This window comes from Pantherophis guttatus, chromosome 2 (genome assembly GCF_059756535.1).
Source record: "Pantherophis guttatus breed Tessera chromosome 2, ASM5975653v1, whole genome shotgun sequence".
NCBI classification, from domain to species: Eukaryota; Metazoa; Chordata; class Lepidosauria; order Squamata; family Colubridae; genus Pantherophis; species Pantherophis guttatus.
Genome location: NC_142064.1, coordinates 271,345,990 through 271,359,283, shown reverse-complemented (window position 1 = coordinate 271,359,283; position 13,294 = coordinate 271,345,990). Strand labels below are relative to the sequence as shown.

At 40.5% G+C, this 13,294-nt stretch overlaps 1 protein-coding gene across 1 annotated transcript; it reads left to right on the top strand.

Moving 5' to 3' along the window:
• The first annotated feature begins 3,846 nt into the window (after nt 1-3,846).
• On the top strand, nt 3,847-12,855 carry LOC148115894 (vomeronasal type-2 receptor 26-like). Its single transcript, XM_087885273.1, has 5 exons — nt 3,847-4,164; nt 5,044-5,343; nt 8,717-8,944; nt 10,210-10,336; nt 11,944-12,855. Exons 1-5 carry the CDS (start codon nt 3,847-3,849, stop codon nt 12,852-12,854), a joined length of 1,884 nt encoding a protein of 627 aa, XP_087741399.1. The 3' UTR covers nt 12,855.
• The last annotated feature ends 439 nt before the right edge of the window (nt 12,856-13,294 follow it).

The window sequence follows — 13,294 nt, the reverse complement described above, 5'->3', positions numbered from 1 at the left end:
TTCATGTCAGCACGTTCCAAGTGAAGCCAACTCTGACACCACGTAATTTACGTTCCAGCTCTGACCCTGTTTTCCCCCTCCCCCCAAGTTGTGTCATCAGTCACATTCTCCATCAAAGCAATTTTGCGCATTGTAGAGATCACTCCTCTCTGGCCACTGTAGATAAACATGGAGACAGCCTTAACAGAGACATGGCTGGAATGTGCTTTTGTTTTGACTGACATGCTGCCTCACCGCAGAGCAGGCCAGAGATGCTTTCTGAGTTGACAGCAGATTCTTCTTCCATCAGATTCACTGTTGGAGTGAAACGTTTGATGGAGTGGATGAAAGTGGACAAAGATACCTACAGGAAAGAAGGGAAGGAGAGGAAAGAGGAGTGGAGTGGAGTGGAGTGGAGTGGAGTGGAGGGAAGGGAAGGGAAGGGAAGGGAAGGGAAGGGAAGGGAAGGGAAGGGAAGAAAAGGATTTTCTTGGAATCTCCTTTCGTGGATGGAACCATTTCTAGGACAATCATAATTAATGATTTGCAGGAGATATTTATGGAAGCAAAGTATTTAAGACTCAGGGTGAAATGCTACTCATTAGATTTTCATTTTGGCAGAGGGGTACAGATAGACTTTTATCCCTTTTGGATCAGTATGAAAGAACCAGAGATGTCTCATATTGAGCATCTCTGTTTGAGGTTATATAGCAAGGGAGAAATTTCTTATAAACTCTTTGACTCTTTTCTTTGACACTTCGAGGTAGAAAAGGGACATGTTACATGAATGGATGTATGTATGTGTGGGTGGGTGGGTGGGTGGATGGATGGATGGACGGACATCTGGACATCTATTTGATTTGTATGCATTCAATTCCAGACAGATGTACAGCAGTTCACAATAAAAAAATAAAGTATCCACCCTAAAACATAACGTTCTGAATAATAAGGAATGCACAGTAAGTCTAAGACCACATCAGCATCATAATGTTCAAAAGTCCACAGTAAGAAAACAGTAACTTCATCACGTCAAAAGGACAACTTTATAAAATAAACCAGTCACATATAATAGCATAAAAGAAAAACAACTGGAAATCAACCCAGCAGAATGATTGGGGTCCCAAATGCCCACAGAACAATTTGGTTGTGGATGCTTTCTGGGAATCCACTACATTGAGTTACATTGGGACTTTTTCAGTTGGATCCCAGTTCACCCTGCAGGGAGGACTTTGCAAAACTCCTACTTCCCCAGCTAATTATTAGAATGATAGTGATTTCTTTCTTGCCTTCTTGCTAAATGTCAAGGGATTCTTTTTCCCTCTGGAAATTGTCTGAAGGAGGTCAACAGACTCAGCAGCAACACATTCAGCATCAGGAAAGTTACTGTATAAGTTGTCTTGTCACCCTGGAAAGCTGGACTGAGCTTCATGGACACCAGGAGCTCTGCTTCTGCATTGGTCCAGTTTCCATCATTGGGGAAGTTCTCTCTGGACTTCATATTATATTAGAAAAGTCAGTCTTGCTGCAATCTGCTTTCAACGTCTCCAAATGTTTCTGCTCTACTGATTCTGATATCAGATGCAAGGCAGGGGATTCCTTTGGCTAACCCAGAAATGAACCCACTGCTTCTGCTTCTGATGGAGCTTTTATTACCCCAGGCAGCCTGTGGGATGCTCGGCACCAAGTGCTTCTTAACTTTGGAAAGGGATGCAAGAGACCCACTCAATCATTACAGGCCAGGAGATCATATCATCAGTGGGCTCTTCTCTGCAACAAATATTCTAGAACCTGAGCTGCAGAATTTCAGTTTGAGTCCTTCTAAAAAGGTTCATCAGTAAGTCTCATGAAGTTGATTGATGTTATGTTACGATTCCTTTGAAGAAAAATGGGGATGGAGGAAGGCAGTGAAATTTTATTTTATTTTATTTTATTTTTATTTAGTTTGTCAAACATGTTCGAGAAAAGAGGTATAAGTATAGTACAGAGTCAGGTAGTGCATTCCAGGCATTGACCACTCTGTTGCTGAAGTCATATTTTCTGCAATCCAGTTTGGAGCAGTTTACCTTAAGTTTGTATCTATTGTTTCCCTGTGTATTATTGTGGTTGAAGCTGAAGTAGTCATTGACAGGTAGGACGTTGTAGCGGACAATTTTGTTGACTATGCTTAGGTCAGACCATAGTCGGCGTAGTTCTAGGTTGTCCAAGCCCAAAATTTCAAGCCTGGTCGCATAAGGTATTCTGTTGTGAGCAGAGGAGTGGAGGACTCTTCTCATGAAATACCTCTGGACTCGCTCAATTGTATTAATGTCCAATATACAGTGTGGATTCCAGGCAGACGAGCTGTATTCGAGAATTGGTCTGGCAAAGGTTTTGTATGCCCTAGTTAACAATTCGGTGTTAATAAGAAGTTTCACAAAATTAGGTTAACAACTCTTAATGCCTTTTTGGCAATGCTGTTACAGTGAGCTCTAGGGCATAGATCATTTGGATGTGTACTCCTAGGTCCTTAACAGAGTGAGGTTAGTTAGTTACTTAGATCAACAGTCACATCTGTATACAAACAGCATGAAGTGGAACACATTCAGCAGATGAAACAAAAGCAAGCTTTAATGCTCAGCACCCTGGTCCAACTGATCTCTACATGGACAACTTGCTTTCATCTTTCAAGCTGATTAGCTTGGGAAGTCATGGTTATGGTCTCAGCATGGCCATCAAAGAAAAGGACAGGAGGCTGTAATTGGTCAGTCCCAATTCAGAGAAAAGGCTGATTTCTTTTCTGAGTCTTTCGTAGAAGATAGCTCTCTATCAGAGTCTCCTTTGGATAAGATGCGCGGCACGTAAATCTAATATTATTATTAGCATCTGGTGTTGCTACAGTAGCCAGGAAACTACAATGCTATTGCAGAGTAGTAGTTTGACATGCCTCATAAATCGAATAAATTAAATGAATAAATTTTCCAGAAAGATAGAACCCGCAATTCCAAAGACATCAGCAGTCAGCTCCTGGGTGCCTCCAGTCTTTCTCCCAAATTCTGTGCTATTGTTTTCTTCAATGATCCATGGATTTCTCCAAACTCGCCTCATCTAGATGTTGATTCCCTGATGTGGACATGGGCATCTTCAGATGCTCCTTCTTGACTCACCTCTGGTTCCACTGATACCAAAGTGCTTTGAGCAGGCCCTCTGTTTTCTCTATCCACTCTCTCAAGCAAACAGGGATTGAGACCATTTACTCATGAGAAAATGGGAAAGCTGGTGCTTCTGTTCAATTCTTAAATGCTTTCTTTTCTGCCCCAACTTCATTCACACATTCAGTCTCATACACACCCATACATGCACATTTTAAAAATGTAATACATGCATAATGGCCCTTTGATGGAATCTCAAATCCTGGTTCCTACATGGTGAGGTCCATGCAGATTTCTGAGCTACATTTTCAGACATGGTTTGCCAAAATCTTTTCCTGGGATGTTTTTTGACTTCTCAAACTGAGGTTGAGCGAATAGTGCAAGTGACAACAGTGCCCAGATTGTCTGGAGTTTGTCTGTTTTGACTTTCAAATAATCTAAGTAGAGAAGAGGAACTTTGGGGACAAAAACCTGTGCAGTCACAATAGCACATATGAAATGCATTAACAGAATAACAGAGTTGGATGGGAAGACCTTGGAGGACTTCTAGTCTAATCCCCTGCACAAGCTGGAGACCCTATACCATTCCAGACAAATGGCTGTCCAATCACTTCTTAAAAACCTCCAGTGATGGAGCATCCACAACTTGGGGAAGGAAGCCCTTCCACCAGTTAATTGCTTTCACTGTCAGGAAATTTCTCCTTAGTTCTAGGTTGGTGATTTCACCGAATGTAACATCATGGCAAAATCCATGTATCTTTTCAGGAAAGCAAATATGATGTACTGGAAAATTCTGTCCTTCCTTTTTGCCATTCAGGAAATCAACAAAGATCCTCTTCTCTTGCCCAACCTCACCCTGGGTTATAACCTCCATGACAACTTTCGAGACAGAATGTTGACATTGGATGGTCTGTTGGATTTGCTTTCGACTGGAGAGGCCAATGTTCCCAACTACAGCTGCGGAAGGAAGAGAAACATGCTGGTTCTGCTGGAAGAGACCAACTCTGATATATCCATCCTTATGGCTGCCATATTGGGCATCTACAAAATCCCACAGGTATAGAGCCAGTGAATGGCTTCAAGTTTATTCCAGAGCAGTTCAAAAAGATATTCTCCTTAGAAATGTTAATTAAGCATGGATTAAGGTGAAGAAGTAATCTTTATGTCATCTTTCAGTCTCCCAGAGAGACAAGAACAAATATTGATACTGTACAACCATAAATTTACAACCAACAGTTATAAATTGAGAATAAATATTAACTTGTAATATTTCATGTTGTTCAGATCTTGCACTATGCAGGCTCTGAGGAAGCATCATCGTTTTAGAAAATGAGATCTGGATTTCTCCTTATCATCCATTGTTACATTTTCTGCATTTCTGATCCCCTATTAAATCCACCAAGGTAGGCTGGAATCTTCCAGCCACTACCTAAGCTTTGACATTATCTTTTCAGGATCTAATAGGTCTTCTACTTCTGCCATATCCGTCATCGGATTTGGTGATCATGTTGGCAAATCCTATTTTTTCAACAGCCACATGAAAAAGTGCTGCTGAGTTTTGTCCACACCAGTCCATTAGGTTTTGAAGCCACGATGTTCTTCTTCTGCCTGGACCTCGTTTGCCTTCAATCTTTCCTTGGAGGATTAAGTGAAGGATGATTTATTTTTCTGGGTGTCGCATCACATGTCCAAAATATTCTAACGTTCACTTTTTAATGGCTTTGATGATTTCCCTTGGCTTTCCCAGGTGGCTTATCACCTCCTCATTTGTGATTTTTGTTAACCCAGTTTATACGTAAAAGCCGTCTGTAAATCTACATTTTAAATGCTTCTCATTTCTTCAAGTGGTTTTCTGTCAGAAACCAACTCTCTACTCCATAGAGCAGAATAGTAAAAACCCCAAATAAAACATAAATCTCCTTTTTTTTCACTCCAGATCAGCTACACTTATATTTCACCGATCCTGAGTGATAAAACTCAGTTACCTTTTTTCTACCGGACCGTCCCCAAAGAAGGTGCTCAAAACCTGGGGATTGTTAAACTCCTGCTGTATTTTCGATGGACATTCATTGGCGTCTTTGCTGCAGACACTGATAATGGAGAACATTTCATTAGGACCTTCGTTCCTGTGCTGGCTCAGAATGGCATCTGTGTTGTTTTTTCACAAATCATATTATTAAAAGATGAGAACTTCAAGCATCTGATTTCTGTTTTCAACCTGTGGGCCCAAATCAATGTATTTGTTTATTACTCAGAGTTTACATTCATCGAGGGAGCCTTCTTCCTAGAAGACATATTAAATTCCTTGCGAAAGCCTATTGAAGGGATAGTTTGGATCACAACCGCTTTGTGGGATCTCACCATTGAATTATCATATAATAGTTTCTCTTTCAGATACACCCATATCATTTTTTCTTTTCTTATCCAGACCAGCCAAAGGACCAAATTTGACGATTTCATAGATTTCTATCTCTTTCTCAAAGCATTTATGACTAAGAAATTTCACTGTTCATATGGGAAGTCTACCTTGTCTGTGAAAGGCTGGACAAGGTGTACAGAGAAAGAGAACTTGGAGACTCTACCTCAGCAGAAGATTGAAAAGACCTTCTCTCTAGATAGCTCCTTAACTTACAATGCCATCCAGATTGTGGCACATGCCTTAAATGTGGTCAATTCACCCCGATCCCAGAGGACAGGGATGGAGAGAAAAGACAAGGTGGAAGTTGAAAACATTCAACCGTGGCAGGTATTTCCTTATCGGTTCCATGTATGTTGCTAAGGGCGACATCTAGATGATGAACATCATGAAACACTCTTTGAGAAATGTCATATACATTGAGAAAAAAATACCTTTTATGAATCATTTTCTTTCATAAGATCCCTTGCCCTCCTCTTTCATATATATATAGAGCCTGATGGTAGCACAGCAGACTAAAGCCTGTTATTAACATTGAGCTGCCTGCAATTACTGTAAATTAGAATCTCACCAGGCTCAAGGTTGACTCAGCCCTCCATCCTTTCTAAGGTTGGTCAAATGAGGACCCAGATTGTAGGGGGCATATATATACACACACACACACACACATAGAAACATACATACATACATACATACATACATACATACATACATATAAAATGTTTTTCTATCGAGGCACCTGGTCTACCCCAACATATGGGAGGGGGCATTCTGCTCCCTTTTGCCTATCAGCTCCAATCCAGGAGCCCTCAAGCAGTCGCATTCATGACAAACCATTTTATACCAAATTTATATTTTGCTGATAAAGAAATAAAGGGAGACTAGTATAGATCTATTTCAAGCTTTTTAGCTTTCATCAGCTATTATCAGAATAAACCTTCTGAGCCACAAGCTATATATATTAAATATACAAAATTTATATTTTTTCTGATAAAGAAATAAAGGGAGAGTAGCTGATGAGAGCTAAATAGCTTGAAATAGATCTATAGTAGTCCACCTTTTAAAAATATAAATTTGATATAAAATGGTTTGTCGTGAATATGGCTGCTTGAGGGCTCCTTGATTGGAGCTGAAAGGAGAAAGGATATATTGGTTGTATCTGCACCTTTATAAATATATATAATGTTATAGATCCTAATTACAACCATTTTTCTCTTAATCATACAGTATAGTCCGTAGGAAAAAAAAAGAAACTTGATATTATATATCATACTTATATCTATTGTTTCCATAGTTATAACATAATTCTCTATACAGTTAGCACTCTATATATTTTAATTTGCAGTTATGTACAGTCTAATAATAATATTGCTTGCAATATATATTCTTCTATATAGTTTTATACCTGTATTCGTTTCTAGCTTATTGACCCTCTTTCATCATTAATTTTCTAAGTTTTGCATCTATTATCTAGCCAATAGGCCCCATATTAAGTAATACTTTGTTTCTCCTTTGTCTTTTTTTTATTATTATTATTTGATTTATATGCCGCCCTTCTCCGGAGACTCAGGGCAGCTTACAATGCGTTAAGCAATAGCCTTCATACTTTTTGTATATTTATACAAAGTCAGCTTATTGCCCCCACAAACTGGGTCCTCAATTTACCTACCTTAGAAAGGATGGAAGGCTGAATCAACCTTGAGCCTGGCGGGATTCGATCTTACTTTAATTGCAAGACAGCTGGTGTTAAATTACAGAACTCTGTCTGTTGAGCTATTCAGGCTCCCTTTAATTTCCATCGTTAACCTGTCAATGTTGGCACATTCTAATATTTTCTTTATTACCATTTCCTCTGTTGGTATACTTCCGTTTTTCCAATTTTGTGCATACGTAATTCTGTTGCTGCTGTTATTACATGTAACATTAAATATTGAATTACTCTTTCTTTTTACATTTGGCCTCCAGCATTGCTGAATGGCAAATTATACTTTGCCTATGTTGTCACACACAACTACAGTTATTTTACTTCATGTATTTTACTTCATGTGCTTTGAGCTTTTCTTTCTTCAGATTCTAGAATTTGATGCTTGTGGAAAGGGATTTTGGATTAATTCCCAATTTATCATAATGTAACACTATATTGTATTTAATATTAACAATTATCAGTGTATAATCTTGTAAAATCACCTGAAGAGTGCCAGAATCAATATTCAAGCTTTCCCTCAGAATCAGTGTTCAACCTTTTTCAGATAACGAGCAGATGGAAGAGTCAATTATAAATATTGATATTTGCTTCCCAATTTCCGAAAGCCAATTCATAACACAGGAAGTTTATAAGAAGAGATTAACGAACCATTTGTCTGAAGTAGTGTAGGGTATCCTGCCTCAACAGGGGGATGGACTAGAAGACCTCCAAGGTCCCTTCCAACTTTGTTAAATTATTATTATAATTATTAAATTATTATATTTCTAGGACTGAGTTGTATGAACTGATGCAGTGTCTTCTACAATAAGGAGACATTTTCTGACAGTGTGAACCATCAACCAATGGAACAGCTTTCCTTCAAAAGTTGTGGGAACTTCATCATTGGAAGCCTTCAAGAAGAGATTGGACTGCCATTTGTCAGAAATGGTGTAGGGTCTCCTGCTTGGGCAGGGGGTTGGACTAGATGACCTAAAAGGTCCCTTCCAACTCTGTTAATCTATCTTTCTTGTGGAATCAAAACACAGGACTCTAAATAATTAAGGCTCACTGCGGTGTTTGTTATTCAATGTGCACAGGAGAAACTCTCCAAATAATGTTAAGATAAATCTCTGTAGACAAAACGATGTATCTATAACTATGCAGGACATCTCAGGGAGGAGGGGAAAACTCATGGATAAGCAACAGATAAAGTAAGCAAATATATTTGTAGGTAATGGATTTCCCTTCTCCTGCCCTTCTGCCATCTGCTTATCATTAAGAGAACTAAGGGGAGAAATAAAACAAGAAAACAAGAAAATATGGGCTAGTTGGGAATGCCAGATGTTGGAAAGAAAACATCCGCCATTGGTACCTGCAGGACAAATCTATGCAGATTGTCCTGAGAAGAAAACAAGCTGAAGCTCAATAAGCCAAATTCTTATATCTCTGTACATCAACTTGTTTAGAGGATTCCAGTTGTGTAAAAACCTCTTTCCTTATATTCTGTAGCTTCACCATTTCCTGAAGAATCCTCAGATCTACAACAACACCATAGAAGGAATGTATTTGGATAGAAATGGAGATTTGATGGCTGACTTTGACATTGTGAACTGGGTGTTGTTTCCTAATAAGTCGACCACCAGAGTGAAATTTGGGAGTCTAGACAGAGAAGGAACCATTGGAGTCAAATTCAGCATCAACAAGGAAGCTATCATGAGCCCTCAGTGGCTCAATCAGGTAGAGGAAGAGGTGTCCCATCTCTTCACCCTGTTTCGCTGAAAATAAGACATTCCCTGATAATAAGTCCAATCAGGTTTTTGAGCGCATGCACTAAAATAAGTCCCCCCCCCCAAAAAATTAAGCCCTCCCTAAAAATATTTAAGCGCTTCCCCAGCCAGTCCCCACCATTTCCTCTAGTTAGGGTTAGGGAGACAGAGCTGGAAATCAGCAAGAGGAGCCTCGTCTTGCTCCACACACCCCAAAATAATAAGACCTCCCCAAAAATAAGGCCAAGCACTGATTTCAGGGTTCAAAAAATATAAGACAGGGTCTTATTTTGGGGGAAACACAGTAGTTTTGTCCATCATCTCAATCAGTGTACTCCACCATCCCAAACTATATATAAGACCGACTGCCTTCAAATTCATGCTTCAGAATTATATTCTTTCATTTATAACCGGCAAAGGAAAAGATGCTTTATGACTTATCCAGTAGAAGACTTTGGTCTGGGGACATAGAGGGAAAAAATGTGGAGATGGAGGGAAATGGAAGCAGGATTTAAGAGGAAGGGAGAAGTAAAATCAATTGAGTTACACATGTTCATTTGGACAGGGATACATTCAAGAATTTGACCTTATTTGGTAGAAGAAAAGTGCAAAACCCATCATGCTGAACAAATCCAGAATTCTCATTTCTCCTCCATATGATCTGTTTTTCCAAAAGTTTCTCTGACAGCCTTCCAGGGACAATCCTCCAAAATGGAAGCATGTCTGACTATCATGCTTCCAGTTTCAAGAGTAACTTTCTAGAAAATTCTCTGGAGTGGCCACCACAACATGGCCCAGAGGAGAAACAGAATGGTCCCCTTCTAGTCCATTTTGCACATACCTCTTTTGTTGGTCCCTGTAAGGTCCTGCCTCTCCAGTCCTCTCAAGAAAGCAGTACTCATGAAACAAAAGCCATTTCAAAAGGAAACTTTTATTGGAAGATTGTGATAGCAAGAGATCTAGGCAGGAATTAAGTTTCCCACTCAAAACAGTAAAGTGCAGACAGAGCCCCTCCCAAAGCCCAATACATCACCAAGCCAATCTCGAAGTGTAAAGATATTATGAGATACTCAGGCTGAGGAGGTGATAAATGCCGGTCTCCAAGGCAATGCTGCTGCTCTTCTCTGGAGACGAGATAAACTATGGGACCTGACAATCCCATTCCAACACTGTAATTCATTTCATAACTAATCAGTTTTGCAGATGCTTCTGAATGCAAATTCTGTTCACTTTCAGCCCTTGCCTCACTCCCAGTGTGTGGAGCCTTGTCAACCTGGCTATTTCAAGGTGGTCCAGGAAGGAAAACCAATCTGTTGCTACAACTGCGTCCCTTGTGCAGAAGGGAGCATTTCCACCCAAGAAGGTGGGTGAATGGGAATCAAAACAGCCCTTGGGATAGGAGCAAAGGTTCCTGCAGATCTTTTCTAAGTATTGGGTGGGGGGAGTATTAATTTAACTATCAGAATTAATTTCACCAAGGATATAACAATAATATGAGCTGGGAGAATTCATTGGAAGGAGAGGTTAAGTGTAGAAGACGCCAAGCAGCTATCAAGAAGCATATGTGACTTTGTGAAGGATCAGTTGAAGTGATATGAAGCAGCCCGTTGTTTCACCATGACAAACAGAATGATGTTGCTTCTACAGCTTCTACAGCTTCTACAGTATTGAGATAAATTAATCTCCAATGTCAGAGTTCCAAGTAACACCCCCAATGAAAGAAAACTCCGAGACTTGACTTTCCTCAAAGTTCCATTTTATTGAAGATGTCATATTGGCACATCTGGGAAAACCCAAATCTGAAAGCTTCCAGGTTTTCCCCACCCAAAGGAAAGTTCAAGTCCCAAAACCCACAAGTCCATCACATGGCCCAATCCAAACACCATGCTGACTGGAGATGCCTCCCAGTTCTAACCCTCCAGATACAGGGGAAGATGTCCTTGACTTTCTGAGAAAGCAATGTTATTATGACTACCGGTATGTATCACCCATGCTCCATACAATCCCCCCATTACAGTTTCCCACAGTAGTAAATGTGGCAGGCCTGAAGATGCACCAAAAAAGATGGCTTCCAGGCCTGACAGCCAACTCACACAGGACCTAGTCAGTAATCTTGCCAAATCCTCCATTCCAGGGTGGACTCGGGATAGACCCATTTCTGCCTAACCATCTTCCTCCAAAGTATCCAAGGAGTAGACAAGCATGATCTGTGTTTCCTGTGGAGTACCTATTTGGGGGAATACATTGCTACCAGAGAGGAACCTCTCCTCATTATGGTGATTAGAGAGAAAACCAGACAATTTTATCTGCCCCTTTTTAATCATTAACCATTGGGATTTGGTGGGACAAAATGAAAGCAAAAATAGTTGAACAATATTGTTATTGAATTTCAATTTTATCCTCCAATTAATGGGTAATGGGACAAATCAAACTCCATTTTGGAAAACTAGAATATTCCAACCTTGTCAAATTGGCTAGTCCTAGTCCATTAGAAACCTTCCTACATGATGTAGATCAGGGGTGTCAAACTCAAGGCCCATCGGTTGCATCTAACCTGTGATGTGGTCGGATCCGGCCCATGGGGCCGTCCTAGTCTATCCAATGAGAAGAGGAAAGGCCAGGCCAGCGTGGCTTCGGCCCAATCTACCCAATGGAAAGAGGAAAGATCGGGCCAGCGTGGCTTCAGACTCGTCTACCCAATGTGAATAGGAAACATGCTAGCAGTTTGGGGAGTGGTGTCAAGTGGGCCACACCCACCCAGTTGACCACACCCACCCAGTCAGCCACGCCTGATCCCCCCCCAGGTCAACCTTAGCCCTGATGCAGTCCTCAATGAAATTAAGTTTGACACCCCTGATGTAGATGGTTGTCCCTTCTCCCCTTTTCCTTCCTAGAATGTGGGCTTCCTGATTTCAAAATCTAACTCCCATCCTATACATTCATGGTAAATATTACATTTGTCCTCTATAGATGCAGACCACTGCACCAGATGTCCAGACAATCAGTATCAGAACAAGCATCGAGATCAATGTATCCTCAAAACTGTCACTTTTTTGTCCCATCAAGAGTATTTGGGAATTATTCTTACTTTCTTTGCCCTATTCCTGATCTTAACCACAGTTTTAGTCTTGGGAATCTTCATTAAATTCCAAGAAACTCCAATTGTCAAAGCCAACAACCGGGACCTCTCCTATATCCTCCTGGTCTCCCTTCTTCTTTGCTTCTTGACTTCCTTTCTCTTCATTGGTCGGCCAAGGAGATCCACCTGCCTTCTCCGACAAACAATTTTCAGCATCATCTTCTCAATTGCCGTCTCTTCCGTCTTGGCCAAAACAGTCATGGTGGTGCTGGCCTTCCTGGCCACAAAGCCAGGAAACAGAGTGAGAGGGTGGCTGGGCAAGAGTCTGACCAACACCATCATCATTTCTTGTTCCAGTGTCCAAGTGGTCATTTGTTTCACCTGGTTAGGAGTCTTTCCTTCATTCCCTGATTCTGACACGTATTCCCAGCCTAGAGAGATTGTTCTGCAGTGCAATGAAGGCTCTGTCACTATGTTTTATGTTGCCCTTGGTTACATGGGTTTTCAGGCTGCCATTTGCTTCATAGTGGCCTTCCTGGCCAGGAATCTACCTGGGTCCTTCAACGAAGCCAAGCTGATCACCTTCAGCATGCTGGTCTTTTGCAGTGTCTGGATCTCCTTTGTGCCTACCTATCTCAGCACCAAAGGGAAATTCGTGGTTGCTGTGCAGGTCTTCTCCATCTTGGCTTCTAGTGCTGGGCTGCTGGGTTGCATCTTCATCCCTAAGTGTTACATCATTTTGCTGAGGCCAGATCTGAATACAAAGGAACAACTGATGTTCAAAAGTGAAGTAAAAAAGTGATGCTGATGGATGTTCTGGGGATATAATTCCCACCTAATATAATTCTCACCCATTGGGTACTTTTCAGGAGAATACACTATTAGGCTGCTTTTTGAAGTGATCTCCTGCTTAAGCCTAATTTCCCTGTTTTTATGTTTCTGTGTCTGGTAGTATTATTTAGCATTTTGGGCTTCATTATTAGCCTTTAAGTGAGGATGTTATTAGAATTTTAGTCTGGCAGTGTTGACCTCCTTTCAGATTTTAGGAAAACATGCTTTTCTTCTGTTTTTTCATGGGGAAAAAACCAGCCTTTTCAAAACTGAATCGTAGTCAGTGTATTCTGAAAGTAATTGAATACACTTGCAAGTTTTAAGTCAGATACTAATCCATCTTGGAAAGAGCATGATGTAACCCATAAATTTACCACATGTGGAAAGTAATCTCTAATCAATATTTTCTAT

What these genes read in the sequence shown, in the direction of transcription:
- LOC148115894 (XM_087885273.1), top strand. Translation starts at nt 3,847, where the DNA reads ATGGCAAAATCCATGTATCTTTTCAGGAAAGCAAATATGATGTACTGG. An exon ending in GCATCTACAAAATCCCACAG is followed by an intron (nt 4,165 to 5,043) that starts GTATAGAGCCAG and finishes TTTTCACTCCAG; the next exon opens with ATCAGCTACACTTATATTTC. An exon ending in GCCCTCAGTGGCTCAATCAG is followed by an intron (nt 8,945 to 10,209) that starts GTAGAGGAAGAG and finishes GTTCACTTTCAG; the next exon opens with CCCTTGCCTCACTCCCAGTG.